Consider the following 20,664-nt stretch of genomic DNA (forward strand, 5'->3'; position numbering starts at 1 on the left):
TTTCTGTTGTATTTTTAATGCCTAAAAACCCAGTTCTCAACAAGAAGAAGGGAATCAATAGAATTTTTGGCAGGAAAAATGAAATAATTGCCTTACAGTTTTATTTCCAGTATAGAATCCATATGTTCCTAGTGCAAATCATGATAACCTGAAATGGTTGCAGATTTCAATGGAAAATTCTGCAACCAGGCTGAAAGTAATCATTCACTTCTAACTTCTCAAAGTTCAAAAACAATTCTTGATCTCTGGATTTAAAGCAAACCAGCAGCCTACAGAGTACACATTGCACCCAGAGAGTTCAGTTACATCATTCAGGCATGCACGTCCACTGGCAGAATTTATAAATGCTTGGAGAAATCCTGATTCACTGGTCAGCAGGGCAATGAGCCTGAACTATGTGCCAGCCTGGCTCCCATCACCTGCGCAAGCCTGATGTAAGGGAGGCTGCATTGAGGTGGGCCCCACGGGGAGTCTTGGGTAATGCTGCCACTAACAAACCAGGCACAGAGGGATGTCATACCTTGAATTTGCCTTAATTCTTGTTCTTATGGTGGGCCAAGATGTCCCTTTTGAATTGACAGTTTTGGGGTACTAATCTTTTTAATCAGTGGAAAAAAACCCAGGTTTCTACATTGTCTAATTGGTATGAAGTTGGGATTTGGGCAAAGATGAGCCCCATAGCTTTTGAGCTACAAGCAGACTATGCTCAGATGTAAATTCCTAAAGCATTTGCTAAGTATTTGTTTTGCATGTCTAAGTAATAGAGCCTAATCAATCAACTGGACAATTGGAAATTTTTCTCTGGCATCCTTGGAAGCCTATTAAGTAAATGTTAGAATGTTGTGGATTTTAAACTCGTATACATGTTTATTTGCATGTTCTGAAATTGATGAGCCAAAATTCAAAAATCCCCAATACATCTCCAGTTCGAATACCAGATTGTCAACATTTTACAAAATTTTTACAGTGATGTTGTATTAGATCTTTAACTTTTCTATATTGTATTTTTCTTTTCATGAATGAAATTTCACAGATAATACTACATGTGAAAAATAGAGGGTAGGAGTATGCATCTGTCCACATTTGAACAGTTCTACTTAGATAGCTATTATACATTTGTGGTCAATAAATAGAAGTGGATTAATTTTCCATGTGAACAGTATTTTTGGTAGAACATTTATTTTTTGTCTGCGTTCTCTCTCTCTCTCTCTCTTTTTTTTTTCTTTTTACAAAAAGAGTTGGTTTTCATGGAAAATGTTACTAACTTATTGGAAATGGAACGTCTAAAAATTGGAGTGCTTTTAATCAAAAGCTGTATTTTGATTCACAGAGGTGATTTCATTCTTCATGGGAATTGTACTTTCGGTGTCTTGTATTTCCATTCTCTTCCTAAGGAAGGTATCATTTCCCTCTCTCTCCATCTTACAGATAAGAGCAGCTGTCAGGATAAAGCGAACAGGCAGACTTCCTCTCCCAGGGTACCGTGACAGCTATTAACATAATGCACCAGTTGGCTTAACAACAAAAACAGGCAAAAAGTTCTACCAGAGCTTGTGGAAAGGCAGGCAGATGTGTAGAAAGCATTAAACAAAAGCGGGGGAAGGAACATGGGTGATTCAGAAGATACGTGATGCAAACCAGCATGTATATACTTAGCTTCAGACCTGGCAAAACATGAGTGGGAAAACAGAAATTAGGGCCTCCCTAAGCGCTGGAGGCCAGTTCGGCGTGATAGGCGGTCTGACTTTCACCGCTCCTCCTCGTGAAAGCGTAAGCTTTCCGTTAATGATGCGTTGCAGGTATTTCAAGGGACGGTGGCTGCTCGCAGTCGGAGAGTGTGACATACTCTCTGAGTCCAGGCAACGCCAAGGTATCTGTAAGCAAGGAATACTGAAAAGAAGTGACAGTCCCCAGAAGTGACCTGCCACATAAATACTTCTGGCAAGCATTTCTAATCATCAGAGAGCTGAGCTCGTACGTTTTGTCAAAGACGGTGACTTTTTCTTCCAAGTTATGCTAAATTTGAGCTGGAAATGGAATCAGCTTTGCAAGAGTAAGTGAGTATTGCAAACAGTATTGAAAGCTCACGTTCTTTCCCGTGTGTGTGTGTGTGTGGAGGTTGGAGCAGGTGCAAAAGGATGTTTCTGAGCTGAAGACAAAGAGCTGCCTGGAGGGGCAATATCTTCTAACGGTCCCATTTCCCCACCGTGATTTCATTGTTACTGTCCGTTAAAAATGATTATTTTATTTAAAATTTATATTAAAAGGAAAAAAAGGAAAAGATCCCTTCCCCCCCCCCCCCTCAAGGTACATAGCTGACATTTTAGATTTCAACAAAATAGTAGAAAGAAAAAGACTCTCTGTTCATGCAAGCCATAAAAGCATTTTAGGGTTATTCTCAGCCTTGAGAGCACATGCTTTATTCTCGGTCCCATATCCTCAGTACAGACTCATATTTTCTTAGTATATAAATGCTTTTAAATTACATGTTTCGTTGTGATGTCCCACCCATACTTAGAATGACTCTCTTTGGTTATCTTCTTCTCTTTGTCCCCTCATGTGGTCAAATCTGGCTTTTTTCACTTGTATAAAAATAGCATGATCCAAACACTGTCAGCTTCGATGCACTTTGAACTGCTGTAATATCTCTCTTCCCGATAGTACCGGTCCAGATCATTTTCACATCTCCACCAATATCCAGCACAGAGAGATCTCCCTCTCTCTATATATATATCTACGTAGTTTGCGTGTTTCTCATGAACGAAAATGACTTCTTATATCCTCAAGATTCTTTATCATTGCAATTTCATAAAAAGGTAGAGATCTCTGTTAATAATTATGCATCGGGCTTGGGGAGGAATTAAAATGCCACCTATGGAATTTATTTTGCTTTAGTGAGCCATTTATAGGAGCAAGATTGTCGGATATTTGGCATATGATAATGCTTTCTCTTAAAAACTTGAAATATTGTGAGAGGAAGAATGCTGGCAAATTGTTAGACTTTTATGTGCAGACTGTCTGGTGGGCCTAATTTTCAGCGAGAATAGAAACACAAGAAGGCTGAAAGGAACAAGCTGTGAGTTCTTGATTTTTCTGCTCCATCTTTACTCGGAATAGGTTAGAATAGTTTAGCTGCTATTCTACTATATGCCAGCTGTAAGTAGTTCCTAGAGAAGGCTATCTAGAAGAGCATTTTTATTCCAATATTTCAGAAAAGGAAAGAGATCAAGAAGGAAAATATAAATTCTGGAAGTTTAGCTTAAATATGACAAAACGAATGTACATCCCTGTGCACCGCACAGCAGTTGGTTGCAGAAGGAGTTCTGTGAATGCTAATGTGAATTAGCTAAAACGGAGCTTGCATTACAAGTGTAGTTGAACACTACTCCAGATTCATTTCAGCAACAGCTTGAACACACTAACGTCACACTGATTGCGAAAGAAGAGTATTAACAATACCGCTGATTAGCTTGATGGCAGAATATGCAGTTTAGCTGCTTTAATTGATGCAGGGGATTAACAGTCGTAACAAGTTTATTTCAGGAATGAAATAACAATGTTGGAAAAACTTACAGCCATGTGGTGCTCAGATGTTAGACTGGCACCGACCTGCTACCCCGCAGATGAATTGGCCCACGTGGAACGCCAAAATTATTTGTGTCTTTTCACTCGGCTGTTATGTCTGTGTCATGGCTGGCTCAAATTCGGGTTTGCTTGCTGAGACTCATTTATCATGTGGGTTTTAACTTGAGAAATAATAACATTTGCTTGGAGTTTTGGAGATTAGTGATTATCAACTGATTTAATTAATTAAATAAATCCAAGGTAAAATACTACCAAAGATGAACAGAAGGGAGTTCTTTAAGGGAGACATTCAGCCCTTGATTACCTTCGTGAGGTTGCATGGATGTAATTAAGGTCAGAACACGATTAGAATTTGGAACTTGTTTGGGATGTCTTTTCACAACTCCAATCAAGTTATTAAGATTGGGAATTTTATAAACACACCACAGCTCCCACCCACCTCCCCGTTTGTGTCAGCGGGACATTTTGAGTAGCTGTGCAGGTATTAACTTATCTAGCTACCCTTCCTCTGGGAAATTCATTACGCTGATCAAGCTCCTATTTCTGCAGGGGAAACTGAGGCAGATGCAAAACAGTCCCGTGCAGAAGTCACTGCCGAAGCGGCAATCCTCTCAAGGATTCTTGTCTGTCTGTCTTCTTGCTTGAGCCACAGAATTATACTGCTTTTGCCTCACCCAGTGCTCGCTGGAGGCAGAACGCACCCACAAAGCCAGCTGCCCTGCAATGTTTTAATTAGGAAGACAATGGTGTATTAATACGGCTGTGGAAGGAAAAACGAACAATCCATTGAGTTTGATGCGTTTGCGCTTCTGGAGCAAGCACAAATGCAGGGCACCCAGGCTGACATGCTCCTCGTGGCAGTTTTCTTGAAGTAATACAGCAGTGCTGTAGCACTACTGGCCTCCGTTTGCAGCAGGTTTGAACCCTGCGTAGTAACAGCTGAGGATGGGAGACAAGTTCCCTTACGTGTGCCTCCTCCGCGTCCCCCCCAGCGCAAACCCTAGGGAGACCTCAACCTCCACCGCAGCCTTCACAGTGGTACCAGGGCTTCCAGCCGCAGGGGAAATAGTGGAGAGGGAACGTAATTGTGCTTGAATCTCCTTAACGTGTTTGTTAAATGAAAATGTGAGAGATGAGAAAGGTGTTTCTCTGGAGCATTCAAATGGCTATCACAAGGTGCTTCCTAGATAGCAGGAATCAAAATCAACACAGTAAGCCACATTCCAGCAGCACTCCAAAGAAAATTCAGACGCTATTATTTTGTCTTGAGCAGCTTTACTTCCTCTCAGCAGGCAGTGGGGCTCTATGCTACTGCCAGAAAACATGCCAGCCATCTGGCAGTTTTTATTTCTACAGCGATCCAACAGCTACAAAGCATGCCAGGCTATGTGTACCACCTGCCACATAAATGTCATTTCAGCAAAAGCATGGTGGACACCTGGGGACCCAGAGTTCAAACATCTTTTTAAAGGGGAAATCATTCCCCTCAGCAAAACTGAGCTTGGAGCTTGGGTTTTCCTTATTCCCCCAACCTTTCCTTATTCTCCCAGTGATTAATGCAAGACACAATGGTAATATTTATGGTTCCTAGACCATTCGCTTAAGTTGTTTTTTTCCTGCAGGGCTTTGCTCTTTCCATCTCTTCCCACTGTGAGGTTTTAAAAATGACTACTGTAAAGTTCACATGTGGATGGACATTTCCAGCAAAGTGCTTATGAAAACTGGCTGGAGCAGAACCGCTTTGTCATTTTATCATCCTCAGGAGTCTGGCATTTTCATGAAGCTGCCCCGTATCAGAGGCCAGAGCAGTGGCCGCAGCCCATGTGCTTCTCCCATTGAGGTGATGGCCCATGGTGGCCCATGAGCAGATCCACTGGCCCGTCCCACTCCTTGTGCCCAGGGCTTCCTGCCTGTTCTCACTCTTATGGGAACTTGGCACTTCATGATGCTCTAAGAACAGAGCAAAAATCAGGGTTTATCTGTAAGCAATCCAAGCAGAGGGGTGTTAGGCTATCTGCTTAAATTGTAAGCAGCTCAGGTGATCTTCTAATAATGCAGGATCTAGTACTCCAGCATCATGGTTCAGGGCTATGGCTCATAAAAGCTAGTACAAGAGAAAAAATAAAAATGAATACTACCCTACTCTGTCTCCCCACCAATAAATTACTCCCAACCAATGGACTGGGCTGAATGTTTCAGGCTCTAATCCAGCAAAATGTTTAAACCTGCATAAGCAGTTCCCACAGAAGTCAGGTCTAAGTGATCTTGAACTAAAACCCACAGTGATTTAGACTAGAATATAGCCATGGTGATCATGGGCAGCATACTACGAGCTACTGCTTTGCCAAGACCACAGTTCTCTATCTGTGCGTGCTATCAAAATATTTATATTTTGTATTCCTCCATTTTTAATTATTAAATTGCTATGGGCATAACAGACTGTGTATAAATTATGTAATAAATTTTTCTTTGCATGGTTGCTTGAATATGAAAAATATAAAGGAACATTAAATAAGGCACACCCAAATCCATCTATTAGATAAATATGGTAGATGCTGATCATCTTTCTTGGGTAGATTTAGCTTAACATCTTTCTGTAGCTCTTATTTTGATCACTGGTAGCCATGAAAAAATGCTTGGCTGCTGGCTCAAAAGTAGTGGTGTTACACAATCTGTAGTAGAAATTGTTAGATTTTTAGACACACTCTGCATTTCTGAAACCAGAAGTGACTCCTTTTCATCGTGTTTGTAGCTCTTGTTCCATAATTCAGAAAGGAGGCTCAATCACTACGGTTCAAACTGCCCCTCAGTAGGCTGAGACCAGAGAAGCATTTAAAAAGGGAAAAATATTTAAAAAAATTACTGATTTTGCTCTTAGAGCTACAGAAACAACCCATAGTATCTTTAGAGATCCCAGGATTTTGAAGAGGCTTCGGGTTTTAGTTGTGAAGCTCTCTTTACAAAAGAAAAGATGGCATACTGTCCTCTTTGGAGCAATATGTATGTGTTTTTATTTTATTTTATTTTTCACCGGTATTACCTGAGTTTGGCAGCAAGTTTTCACAACATATGGCTGACTGAGAAAGATCAAAGTGCATCTATTCATGCTATAAAGGCTGTTTTGAAAATGTCCTAGCAGTCCTGTGCTTGAAGGTCAACAGTCCTGGCTTCAAAAAAATGGAGCATAGGTGTGTAATTCAAAAGTCTGGAACATTATTTCCCTAACTCAGATATTGCAGTTCTTAATCAATTATTGCACTCAGACCATTAAAATAGCAGTCTGAAATGATAGCCTTTTTCTGCAACTTTTCAGCCAGCTGTGGTTCAGATTATGTACTCTAATGGGACAACGAAATGGAAATAACGTGGCATTCTCCTATTTCTGCTCTTTTGTAATTTTAATATAATTACTTTTCTCAGCATGCTTTTCGTTGTTGGGAACATTAAAAGACTAAAGCCTTAGTCCAGTAATTTTTCTTTCATGTTGCATATTTAAAAATTGGATAGGCAATGCAATTTTTTGATCCTTGTTTATTACCACTGACAGTTTATTTAACTGAAGAGATCTCTACAGACAGTTTAGACAGCTCTCACCCATCAAATGAACAGAGATAAATCAGCTCATATGTTTATTCTAGGATAGCTTTGTAAACTTTCTTCTTTGCTCTTTCTCACTCTTCCACTTCTCCCTCCATTTTATTGCAGAGAATGTTGCTCCTATAGGACGAAAACAAGTTGTGATCTGAAAATGGCAGTATCTCACTGGTGTGTTCACAGTATGGTTTTGCATCATATTTCTTTGGCCTTCACTACCTCCTTGCTCATCTTTCCTGAAAACTGAACACTGATTTTGACTTTTGACTTGCAAGCAGTATTCATTCCTCTGCTATTCCCTCTCTGCGCCAGTGCAGCTCTGTTGGATTTGATGGGAGGAAATGGGGCTTTCTGGTTCTGTCCTTAATACCACAGAACTGCAAGAAAAAAGCTGGGCTAATACTGCAGAATACCAAACCCCTCATAGGCCTTAGAGAATTATTCAGCAATTACTGAATTTCACTCAGCATAGGAGTAAGAAAAGTAATCTTTTTTCTTTCTTTCTTTTTTTTTTTTTTTTTGAAAAAGCACAAATATCTAAGAGCGCTATAACATTCAAAAGAGTTCCATTTAAGGAGTATTAAATAAAACATTTTTTAATCAGAATACTTAACAAAGTAACGTAGGCTTCCTTTCTGCAATGAAAATGGAAGCACTGAGCATTTCGGCAGTTAAATCTTCTTGCTCACTAAAGAGCTACCCCATACAGTATAAAAATATTATGATACCGCACCTTTATCCTCCACTATCTCTGTTGAGTATCATTAAATTTAGTCATTAAGTCTGTCTCCCGTGTTGACCTTTTATGCCCTTTCCCCCCACGTTGGTGTAGGGGAGATTCAGGGCTGGGGACCTGGAGACTGCAGCCAGCCTGCAGCCCTGAGCACAGATGGATTTTTCTGAATCAAAGCCCAAGCCGGGCCTAAGAGAATTAGATATAGTCGTTTTCATTGAATTTTCCTGGGAGCTGGGTACTTAATTATCCTCAGCTACTTTGAAAATTGCAGTCTCAGAGTGTAGAAGGGACCATGGTTTCTCTGCCTGCTAGACCCACATGGGGTTTCTTCTCCTCGTGGCCTCTTCTGATGGACTTCTTTGATTTGTCTGTTAATTGGAAAATAGGACAAGTCTTCTCCTGCTGGAACAGAAAGTACAGAACCTGGTGTGTAAAGTCTTAGGCATCTGGGCAAAAGTAGCTCCTTCAGTTTAATGGAGGATAATTTGTTTTAATACCTTTAACATATTTATCAGAGAACGCTGCAAGCATTAGGCCTGAAATGAAGGCAGGAAAACACTCCACTTTGTGCTACAAAAAAAGAGATACGAGGAAGGACTTAGAAATATCTGCTTTTCTGATGCCAAGACTTTATTACATTTTGGTCCCACTTCACAGCTTGACTCCTTCCTCCCTGCCATGCTTCCTTTCAGGCTTCATTTGAACTGAAACCGTACTGTGTGAAAAGTGTGGTGAGCAGTTTACCTACTGTTTGAGGACATTTTGCCCAGAATGATTTTAAAAGACTACATGGGCTTTTAAAGATACTAATTAATACCTTGGCAGAGATATTTGGAGAATTTTAAATTTTTCATGTCACAGTGAAAAGTTTTAAATAAGCAGCCACCAAGCTGGGCTGGCTTGAGGAAATGGTTCCTTTAATGCGTGAAAAGCTCGCTTTTAGCACTTATTGCTGATCAGTAGGAGATGTGGAGTTAATAGGGAATGGGAATCCAAAAGCAGTTCTCCTGGAAATGGCTGATAAAGATGATTGCGCTGCAAAGTGTGATTCTCAGGGCCTTTTTTTTTCTCTAGACTTGTGGTATCTGATGCACTGTGGCTGGAGAAAAGCAGTCTCTGAATCAAGGTAGACCTTTTTCTGTGAGTGCAGAGCCATTAGGTGCAGCAGCTCGGCCCCACCAGAACCGTACTTGTGGGCTCGGTGAGAAAATGAACCTCCTGAACTAAACACAGATGTTAATTTGAAAGGAACCATAATGTTATGTACATAACAAAGTGCTTGGCAAGCTGAAGGAAAACAGCAATTTGTATTGTTATTATTATTTAATATATAAATAAAGGCCTCACTGGACTGAAATTGAATTTCAGCAGCCTTTCTGGAGGCAATTAAAACCATTAGCTTCATCAGCCAAGGCCAGTGTTTTAGTGTCTCTGAAACACTCAGGCTGCCAAAGTTAATTATTCACCCTTTTCTTAATTGGATTCAGATTGAATTTAAAGGTGCAGCTTCAGTAGGGTTGACTGAGCCTTAGTTTTTCATCTCTGTCTCTCCTCCCTGCAAGAAATGATTCATAAGAACTTGTTTCACCCTTTTGTAGAAGGGTTTTAGAGTCGATTTCAGCCTGGGACAAGGGCTGATTATCTCACGGGAGCGTGGTAGCTCGTGCTTTTTGAAGCTGTTACTCAGTACACAAACACTTTCAGGATCAGATACGACCACCCTTGCTTCAGGTATTCGAACTCAGCTCTTCCTCTGATACGCTGCCTCTAAAGCTAGACACGGTGGAATATTTTGCAGTATGTAACAACGACAACAAAAAAATGGGTTTAATATTTCCCCAAAATGTCATTTCCTCTGGACGAGGCCCAAAACACCTGCTTTGCAAAGGAGAAGAGATGGGCTCCACCGACTGAGAGAGAAACGAGGCGGAAAGGAGCAGGAGCGCAGTTTTCGTGCGAACCAGGGGGGCACCTGGAAGGGCGGCGGAGCAGCGCCCCGATGCTCCAGCCTGACCTGCTGCTATTGCGTGTTCCTGCAGCCCGTTCAGCTTCCGGATGGATTGCTGTGTCGTGTGATACATGTGGTGGCCAGTTAGTGTTATGTAACTGAGCAGGTTTCCAGAACGAGCTCCGTATCAGTTTTTTTCAGATATAGCCTACTGCAAGCCTTGCAGTCACAACTGACCTTTTCCAGGCGCTCCAGACGTGAAAAGTACCAGCCCATTATAATAATATATTTTCATTTTCCTGTGCAATGTTTTTAACTGCGGAGTTAGATGTCACTCATTTCTCATTATTAACAACATCATAAAGGAAAAATATTCATTTGGAGTCCGAACTGCAGGATCGTTTCTCAGGCCATCCGGTTGTGAGTTTCCAAAATTAAAATGTTGTGCAATGTGCTAACTTCTTTTATGAGTGAGAACTAGGATAAAACAATAGACTCTAATATTTCAGATGGACACAACTAATGAAACTGTCAGATTTTTGTCCATATTATTAATGATGGTTTCCAGGTTAAAAACTCACATGCAAAACAAAATGGGTGGAGGTTTTATCTGGAATATGAGCTGTTGTTTGACTTTTTGTCAAAATGGAAATTAAGAAACATTTGTCTGTTATAGTATTCACAATTACTGACACTCATGACTGCATGAGCCTGTTTCCTAGCATTTTGGTTTACTGCAGAGTAAGAGTAACCTAGACAGTCAAGGAAGCAAAGAGTAATTTTATGTGGATTAGGACAAATGTAAGAACCAGGCTCATGAGACTACATCACAGATGGCTCAGTGTTTTCTTCGATACTCTTTAATGCTATTTTCATCACTAATAGCACCAGTGCCTGATTAGCATTTTTGTCTTGGCTACAATACCATCCAGTTTTTTAATGAAATTACCTTCTTGTATTCGGTATCAGACCCTAAGACTGAAAGATTTGAACGAGACAACAGGAGGTAAGAAAGAAGAAACAAACTCCTCTCAGTGCTTTGGGATTTATAGAACGCCGTTTCTAAACCAAGGTGCGCATTGCTGTCCTAATCCAGACATTTCTAAGACACCTGCGTGCTTGTTACGGATCGTAGTGTGAGTAACAGGCTCGTGCCATCCAGCTGTGCGGCGACAGCTGCCTTGCGAGGAGTCAGAAGAGACTTGGTGTTTTAAATACTGGTTATCTTCTCTCTTTAGAAATGCGGGTCCAGGTCCTGGGAATGATCCCAGACCTTCTCATCGTGTTGTGCCCTGCCCCTTACAACTCACGGCATCCATGGAAAGTAGCTGTTTTCTGCGGAGAGTGCTGCCACGACAGGGACCGCTGCCTCGCGCATCTCTAACCCCACCGGTCAAGAGCCGCAGTGGGTCCCCACGCTTTGCTTAGCAAGCAGCAACACCATTCAAAAATACCTAGAAGGCTTTCAGTCCCTAGCTTGATGCAATTTTCTGAAATGCGGACTATAACAAGGTCACTTTTGAAATTGTGAAAATTCAGGTCTGCTGGGGTCCACAATAAAAATAAAAGGATGGGAAAAGCGTGTCCAGCAGGGCAGCCTGGCTCGGGCAGGCCCGGACTGCCTCAGTCTAGCGTGTCATCCCGAGCGCGTGCTGCAAGGCTGCACAGCAGCCTTTACTTTTGGCGGGCCATTACCAGACTGATGCGGGTATTAATTTTAAAGCATAATTCCTAGAGCTGCGGAGTATTGTCAGATTTTGGTTGTGTTTAGAAGAGTCAAGAGTAATTTCCACTTTACAGATCTGAGGACCAAAGTAGGCTTTTTTAGGTTTGAATAAATTGCTTGCATTTTGTTGAGAAGTTATTTTTTTTTTCTTTATGGTTTCCAGGTAATACAGCCTCCACTTGGGAGTGCTTGGTTCATGTGCTGTCTTTTCTTGGAGGAGTTTCTGGAGGAAGACTATAGTTAAAACCCATAGAAAGTACCTTCTTAGGTGCATGCTGGTAATGATAGAAATTAGTTAGAAGAGGATGTTTGTGTGATTATCTTCTCTTGCACGTGTTAGAAAAAAGTAAAGGCTTTGCTGTTACCCATTTCCAGTAGGTGGATCCCCTGTCTCTTCTGTACCTCTGGTATGCAATGGCAAGACCCTTCCTGCCCTTTGCAGATCTTATCTGCCTTCCGCAGTGCGAGCAGGCCAACACTCCACTGTGCCCTGCACTGAGCGTGGAGCTGCTGTGACCTCTGCAACGAGCCCTTTCTGGCTGCAGGTGCTGGGAGTGAAAGCAATCCGCGAATTGCTGAGAAATACTGATTCCAGAGTGACTTTTTCTTTCTTTTTCTTTTTCTTTTTCTTTTTCTTTTTCTTTTTCTTTTTCTTTTTCTTTTTCTTTTTCTTTTTCTTTTCTTTTCTTTTGTCTTGGAGCTGGAAAATCTTCCCTCTCCTCCTGGCTGTAGGACTGCAAGCCATCCATAGCAGGAGAAATGGATGTGTATCCAAGCAATCAGGAAATAATGTCCAAGCTTCTTGGACATGCATATCTTTGATGAGGAAATCGCTTCTGAGCTGCCCGATTTACTACGCAGGTTATTCCTATTTCAGGAACAGTCCGTGAAGAGTAGTTATATATGGCTTCTCTGGGGGATGAGGGGAGATAGGGGCTCTTTTACAGAAATTATGTGGACCTTTTCAGCTGGTCCAGCACACAGAACTCTTTGTCTCGGTAACTGATGCTATCCAAGTCAGTGACAAGAAATGTGTCTTTGCCTGAAAGAGGAAACTGTAATACCATAGCAACAGCTGTCTTTCATTGCTGCTGCAGCACTGCTTAATAGTTCCCAGATTGCTGTGAGAGTAGAATCTATCCTGCTCTAAAGTGTACTGTACATGAGTTGATACAGTTGGCAGATAATTACCATAAATATGTATGTGTATGACACATTATTATTGTCTATATTTAAAAATTTTTTTTTTGACATAACTACATGGCATTTTATTTCTTTCCTTTAAAAGGAATTTTAATTAAAGTTTATTGGTAGAACTGACTGGGCTTGATAATTTTAAAATTCTTTTGCGGAGGAGGAATCAGTATTATTTTTGAGGGAAATAATATTAAATCCAGAACTCTGAGAAAAGATTATTTTTTATTAGTTGCAGTTACAGTAGAACATTGGAAAATATACTGTCCCTTTCAGTATTTTTTCAGAATGAATAAATATTTTGAATGAGTTTTCAGCTAGGAATTTAAATTATAGTGAAAAGAGGTTGAAATAGAAACATAGTATTTCAAACTTATCAAAATGAAAACTTTTGATTGACCACAAATTTTTTTCAAATGTTCAGTTTATGAAAATGTCAACTCTATCCAAGTTCAAGTCAGGAGAAATGTTTGAAAATTCTTCTGAGATGAGAAAACTTTTCCCTCCTTAACTCTTTTCTACTTTTTATATATTAATACTGCCTGGCTCACTTTGTTAGGTGTGGCTTTTTTTGTCATTTTTTTAAATGAGAACTTGCATGGAAAATTAAAATATATGTTCTGTGTAATTTAGGATAAGCTACATGATGTCCCACCCTTCTGAATCTATCCAGGTTTTAACATGCACTCTCTGAATGGTTGGCACAATGGAGGTCTGGATTAGATGTTTATGAAAATAAATTACTTCCACAAAAGGTGGCTGTAGGTAAAGACGGAGGCTGAGACTGGCGGGCTACACCGGGATCCCTCGTGCCGAGTCCGTTCTGTGGTTTTCCACTCTGTAGATGTCAGTCCAGCTCCTTCAACAGGCACCGAAAACATTAAACAAAAGAAATGGGCTATAAATGGCCCATGAGTTATGGGTTATCTTAGCCTGTCAGTTCTCGCTGTTGTGAAGAACTTCTGGTATTTGCACAATGATGTAAATTATTGCAGCCTGAGAGCATTAGCAAAGTGCCCTCCAAGCTGTAAAGAATCCAGTCCTGACAGTGTTGTGCAGCCCAATAAACGGCGCTTTTTTGTGTTATCTAATCTCAGGCTTGACACTATCAAAACAACAGAGTTCAAGCTAACTTATTTTGAGGAAATACTGATTTATGAAATACAAGAGGGAACCAAAATGACATGGGAAGCTGAATGCCCTGGCTGTTTAACTCGTAGTTTAGAGAAGACTGTTCATTTTCCGTGTTAGAAACAGCAGCAGATGATCACTAACATCAGCTTATTTATAAGGGGATGGAGGAGGAAACAATACGTGCAGGGTGGCAGATCCGTGGTTGTGTAGTGTAGTAAATCAACTAACAGCTTTTTATTTTGTTTCTTCTCTTTGTGTACAGCTAACAGGAGAACACCAGGTGGCCCTCTCCACCATCACTTACATTGGCTGCTCTCTGTCCATCTTCTGCTTGACGATCACGCTGGTCACATTTGCTATATTGTCGTGAGTAATTTTATCTTAATACCTGCTGAGTGACTATTGTACAGAAAGTCTAGCAGCGCATTTCAGGCCACTGGATTGGATCCCTTCAGGGCCGCAGAATAAAACAAAGGCTGTTATTTCTAAAATCTTCCTAATTAGATTCTGCACATGTATTTGTAACAGTTGGTTGGTTATTTCTAATTTCCCGAATCTTTAATTTCCTGAAATTAGATGGTCTTTATATAGCAAGCTATTTCCTTACTAAGTGGGATTTTTTAGAGATTTTTTAAAACTCTCCCCATAGTGTTATAGTTCAGGAATCTTGTAAAGGGCGGCGGAGGAGGGGGGCGGTCTATAAGCAGGCTTGATTCAGAGCTCAAGGCAAACACAGTGTTAGCAAGGACGGCAGGATCAGACACTCCCCCCAGCCCCCAGCTACATCTTTGGACTGCTAGGAACGTAACGAGAGCAGGACTTCTTTCTGCCTTCTAACCGTGTTGTCCGTAAGGCATTGTAATAATAAGCCGTGCAGGTATGCTTCTAAAGGATGGCTCGTTCAACGCTAGATGCCTTATACAGGCGTACACTTGCATCATGTAACCCACGTTTATTTACAAGTATCTTGCTGTTCTCTCTTAGGCTAGTTTTCAAACGTGTAGGTTTAGAGGATGAAGGATACCATAGGCAGTGTGAAATCCACTCCATCACTTGTGTTTAAATCCTCTGCATCTCTGTGGCCTCATGCTTGTAACACCGTAGTTCTTCTGTGGGCTCTTTGCACTGGAAAGATTTTTGCCATGAAGCACCTACGGTGTTTAGGCAAATTCATATTCCTGTGGTGACAACTGAGTTTGAGGCCCAGCTAGGCTTGATACAAACATTTCTGAAAAAGTTTTCATCAAGGTTTCTGTTTGATTAAAAAAGACAAAATCTGAAAAGAGGTGAAGTAACTTGCCCAAGGTTGCACAGCAGATTGGGAGCACAGCAAGGAATGAGATTCTTGTCTCCTATCTCCTTAGGCATTAAATCATGTTCTTCCTGCTCAAGCGTTCAAGTTTTGATTTATGTGCCCAAGTATGTCTTTTGCACATCCTGGTAAGATCAGTTTTTAGAAATGGGACCTGCTGAAACTCAGTAAAGTGACTGGAATGTTTGTTCCAAAATAGTATTATTTCCAAGTCTCAAGATTTGTGTTGGTCATACTTGGATTGTGTGTAATGTGTGGTAAAATCCACTCCAAGTAAGTTCCAGAGTCTGCTGATGTGGCATTGGGCTATTGGCATGTATAGGCTATGGGGAATGATCTACTCCATTTTTGTCTGCGTGCAAAATTGTGGGTGTTAGTGTTTAAAAAAGAAAGGAGCAAAGGGAGCTTGTACTGCTACAAATGGACTGACAAACTCCCAGGGAAACTGCAGACAAACAGGAGACTTGGAAGGAGAATTTGGACCTGGCTGACAGTCACAGGGTTTAGCATCCCACCTATATATAGGATCATTGAAACTGCCAATTAAAAATAATTTGATTAAGTTTTCACTGGAGAGCAAGGCCTTATTAGAGAGCTGAAGCAAAATTTTGCAGTGTGGTGTTAGAGGACAGTGAGGCAAGCGGAGAGGAATCTGGCAAGTTCTGAGCCACTCTGCACCCTGACAAAGACAAGTGGTTTCCAAGAGTGTGGTCCTGGCTGCCTTCGGGGTAACAGCGCTCCTGTCTGTAACTGCATGAAGCTCCATATTAGAAAGCCATTGGCACTAGGCAGCACAACCTGTCTCTTTGAATTACTTTTAGGACATCAGTACTCTTGTCTTTTCATGTTCCTCTTCACTCCCTTGTAATGAGGCGCTGCTAAACAACACCGAAAGGGTGAAGCTGACAGCGAGCCATCATCTGCCTCAGCGAGTCTGAGTCACTCTGCTCCAGAGGCCACAGATGGTGTGTCACCATCGGTTGCAAAAGTCATCACAGTCTTGTGTGATGCAAAGAAAAGACAGGAGTGTGTACTGTTGTGCAGAGGAAGCACTATAGTCTCCTGAGATGATGAAAGCTGACAGTAGGGGCTGGCAGAAAGCATGGGCTGAAAAGAAAATCTGCTGTTACTAATACTATATTAAAAAAAAAATAAATAAATAAAATAAAATTATGCAAAAGGTCTGAAATGTTCAGATAAATGTTTTGGTTTTCTACTTCCTGTTTCTGGATGAGCACAGAAGCAAAAGGTCAGAAGATATTGAGGAAAGCATGTTCTTGTCAGATTTCCAGCTGATTTTTGTAAAGCCAAGAGAGAGAGGTTCAACAACAAGGTAATCAAGGTCAGGGCTCTGTCAAGCTAGGCACTGCACATACCTATGAGAAGCTACAGTTTCTGTGCTCAAAAGCTGGTAATAGCAAAGTCAAAATTGTAACCTGACTCTTTTCAGGTTCACTTATTTCAATACAGGCAAATATCAACAAAATACTAAGAAATTGTGAAGTGCTGTGTGGGCTAGTTTCTGCAAGGCGCAGAATGCTTTCTGTGAAATGCAGATCTGACTTCCTTGAGAATAGAGCACCTTTCAGGATCAAATCAGGACTTTTCATAAATATTCTATCCCAAGTTATTAGCAGAGCTAGTTAATGTGTAAATCAGTCTTCCTGCTCCATTCAGTACTGTGGCAGAATGTGCAAGAAACTAGTTAGGTACGGCTCAGTCCTGGTAGAATAAGCACTCGGAAGACATAGTGATAGCCCCACCAAAGCGAACAAACAAAAGCCCATCAAAATGCTTGAAAATAAATCATAAATGTGCTAGGGCTTCTTAGAATACTGTTTTATTCATGAGTCTTTCCATCTACTGTCAGGTCTGTCAGCACCATCCGCAACCAACGCTATCACATCCATGCCAATCTATCCTTTGCTGTGCTGGTGGCTCAGATCCTGCTTCTCATCAGTTTTCAGTTCAGCCCTGGAACAGTAAGTGCTAGAAAGAGTGACTGTGTTTTTTGGCAAGGCATCTCCATGGAATGAGTGCCACATGCTGTATGCAAGAAAGTGTCTGTTGGAAGATCTCCCATTTTTAGCATGTCTAAACCAAAAATGCCATCTCACAAACTGGATAAAGCCTTTTGCATGTCCAATAGTGTTATCATAGCCATAGCCATCTATGTTTGGCTATTTGCAGAACTGAGAGAGATATGCTCTCCATCAAATGTAAGAAATCACTCTAGTATTGGAGCACATTCCAGTTGCAAGTTAAAACTGAATGACAAGCTCTGTCCTAGGCTCTTGTTCTCGTTCCTCATTGCCTTATGTTGAAAACTGAACTTTATACTGGAGAAAACTGTAGGGGGGTTGGATTTAATTTTGTATATACTGTATTTCTGTTAGGATTTTGGGGGGGTGTTTTTGTTTTTTAATCCTCCAATTACTGCTCAAAATATTTTGCTTTGTTTCACATTAAAAAGTTGTCATATTCTTAGTGGAAGTGAATGAGTTTTCTGATGGAACTTACTTCCTGTGATAATTTTTTCTGCTTTCTTGGAGAGCAAACCAGAGGACCTTTGCTTTTTTGCTCACAACGCTTTGTTTGCGTGGTACCATGTTCTGTATTGCTGAACAGCAGACCTATTGATCATGATCTCTATTCTGGAAATTTAGATGAGTTTTAAGTATCATTCATTTTTCTTTGAGCCAGATCATAATCAATGAGAAAGGGATAGCTAGCTTAGCTAGCCAGCAATAGCAGAAAGTATTAACTCTAGATATCACTACGTAAGAGTGTAAGCTCAGACCCTCAGTATCATAAAATGCTTATACGCACCTCTAGGCAACTAAGAGCACTGCTTAAGCAAATGACAAACACCATCATATTACTCACTTGACAATTAAGTTTTATGAATGTATAAGCTTTTTCTGTCCAATTTCTGCCCAATTCTGAAATTACAGGTTGACCTTATGGGTCTGCTACTGTACTTGGGAATTCCTTACTCCTATATTCCATGGAGTACCAGGATCTAAATCAGTAGAATGATGATCTAAAACATTAGCTGGATTAGATTAAGAGGGATATGCCAAATTAGCAGTATTCCACACCAGTGAAAAAAAAATGTGTGTCCACTGTTGTATTTAAAAAATGCTATTTAAAATAATGTAAGATCTCTTGATGGGAAGTCACACTCACAAAAGGCAGAAACAAAACCTTAAAATAATGTTCCCATGTCCTCTTCTGTTTTGATAGGACAAAACTTGACTGCTTTGGTGCTTAGCAGTTGCTCCGTATTACTTTGGTAACCAACAAGATGTTTTTATTAATCTGTTATTATTTTTATTCTCAGTATAAGCAAATATGAGGTTTGTACACTTTTAATTTTGGTAATACAAAAGCTTTGTTTAAATCCTGAGGGGTTTATGCTCTAACCAGTTACCTTTTCCATGCTTGATTACACACAAAACTTAGAGCTATGAAAATAGCTGTAATGGACACAATATTTACAGCTATGAAAGCTTATTTTTTCCTCCTTTAGAATGATAGCATATACACTACAAATATCATGAAAATGAAGGCCTATTTGATGCCACTGGCTTGCTTTCTGAAGTGAACCTGTTCACAGAATTCATGGATATTTCAGCTCTACCATCTCTGTAACACCGTAACTTTACGGGCACAATACTGTAAAGATCTTAAAGTTGAAGAGCATGATGTACATATTATTTGCCACATTGCTGGCATCACGTCCTTGCATGACTGCCTTTAGACTCTCCTTCCTTTCCCCATCTCCATCCCTAGCGATACTGAGTATTTAGTTTTTGATTCCAGATAAAGCATACAGTATTTTCTGATAATTTCAGATGTATTAATCATTTGCAATTCATTCTATAGTAGTTTTCCTTTTGCAGACAAGGAGTAATTTTTAACTTACTAACTACATAACTCTGAAGATATTTCCATGAATATGACTTTGATCTTTCTAATAAATCCAGGAATATCAGTTTTCTACTCTTTTTAGAAAAGGTTATCCTTTACACCTAACCTTTTACCTAACATGAGTACTGCCAAAGCAGTAATCCTGAATGATCAGGACACATTCCAGTAAGACAATTTTTCCTGAAACCAGGTTATCTTTCTTCTAGAGATAGAAAGTATCTGCACATACAGCATTTTCTTACTATATTGACAAGCTCATAAGACATCTTTGCTATCCAAATGCCAGTCTAATGACTTCCCTAGAGCTTTCAGCCATAGATAGATTTGTTTCTTCAGATAGATTCACTTTCTTAATTACTTTTTTTTTTTTAATGTCTTGCTATAGACCAGAGAGCACTGGTTTTATTTAATGGAATCTCAACAGCAGTGTACATTTAAAAAAAGTTAACTAGCAATATTTCCACAGGCTACTAAGGAATACCTAAGACTTGAACATGTTTGTTGGAGAATGTGAAGTGATTATTTAGACATAGGAAAATGAAAAGTGGTTTGGGGTGTTACGTAGCACTGCGTTTTGCTGGCAAAGTCAATGTGTCTATTATTTGCAGTTTAGCAGCTAGTATATTGAGCTGTTTCTCTGTATTTTTGCATCGTACTCCTATGGATGTGGGAAGGGGAATTTAAAACAGTTCCAGATAAACAAAATGAGCTACTTTTGTTTATGCTATAGATATCTAAAGAAATTCAAGACTGTATCAGAGCATACAGACTGCAGGGAAGGACATTTTCAGAGTGTTCTGTATAATGCAGTAACATTGACACTCAAGATGAAAACACTATTTTAAATTGGATTTAGAAAATGCATGCAAATTTACCTATCTGCTTTAAGACTGTTCTCAATGAATGTTATTTTCTGAGAAGTGATTCTGAGAGACTGCTTTACTTTCTCAACAACCACTAGCATGACAGGCTTTGCTAGTGGCTGGTCTGATTTTTCTATTTCCACAGACTCACAAGCAATAGCAGTAATGAGAACTGTCTTTGTGCAAGCATCCTCCTAAAAGTAGTGTGCATTGTACAATACAGTAATGGACACCAATTTGCTTTTAATGTCTCATGTTTTCAGTGCCTTTTTCTAGAAGGCAATTCTGTCAAAATGTCCTCAAAGTAATAAGTGAGACACTTATACAGAACTAGTAGCAACTTGGCTATTGATTTTATGTAAAAAATCTGCAACTCAATATTACACAAAATTATATGCAGACCAGCCTCCTGCTACTGCACTACGTTCTTTTTTTTCTGTTCTTTTATAATGTACGTTGTTTGGCTATTCAGAAAATGTAAAGTATCCATTTGAAAAAAAATAGTTTTATGTAAGCTTTATGTTGTAATTATATTGCATGGGCTAATCTTCCTGTAGAAATCAAAAGGCATTAAAATGGATTTCATGGCGTTATGATAAAATTAACTGGAAATGTTTCTTTCCAATTTTTGTCAATAAG

At 40.0% G+C, this 20,664-nt stretch overlaps 1 protein-coding gene across 1 annotated transcript in view; it reads left to right on the plus strand.

Moving 5' to 3' along the window:
• Positions 1-20,664, plus strand: part of ADGRD1 (adhesion G protein-coupled receptor D1) — a 161,667-nt gene that overhangs the window by 90,705 nt on the left and 50,298 nt on the right. The window contains exons 18-19 of the mRNA XM_062590274.1: positions 14,180-14,283; positions 17,100-17,211. Of these exons, the coding sequence (XP_062446258.1) occupies positions 14,180-14,283; positions 17,100-17,211 (216 nt within the window). The remainder of the gene's footprint in view (positions 1-14,179; positions 14,284-17,099; positions 17,212-20,664) is intronic.

This window comes from Rhea pennata, chromosome 17 (genome assembly GCF_028389875.1).
Source record: "Rhea pennata isolate bPtePen1 chromosome 17, bPtePen1.pri, whole genome shotgun sequence".
NCBI lineage: Eukaryota > Metazoa > Chordata > Aves > Rheiformes > Rheidae > Rhea > Rhea pennata.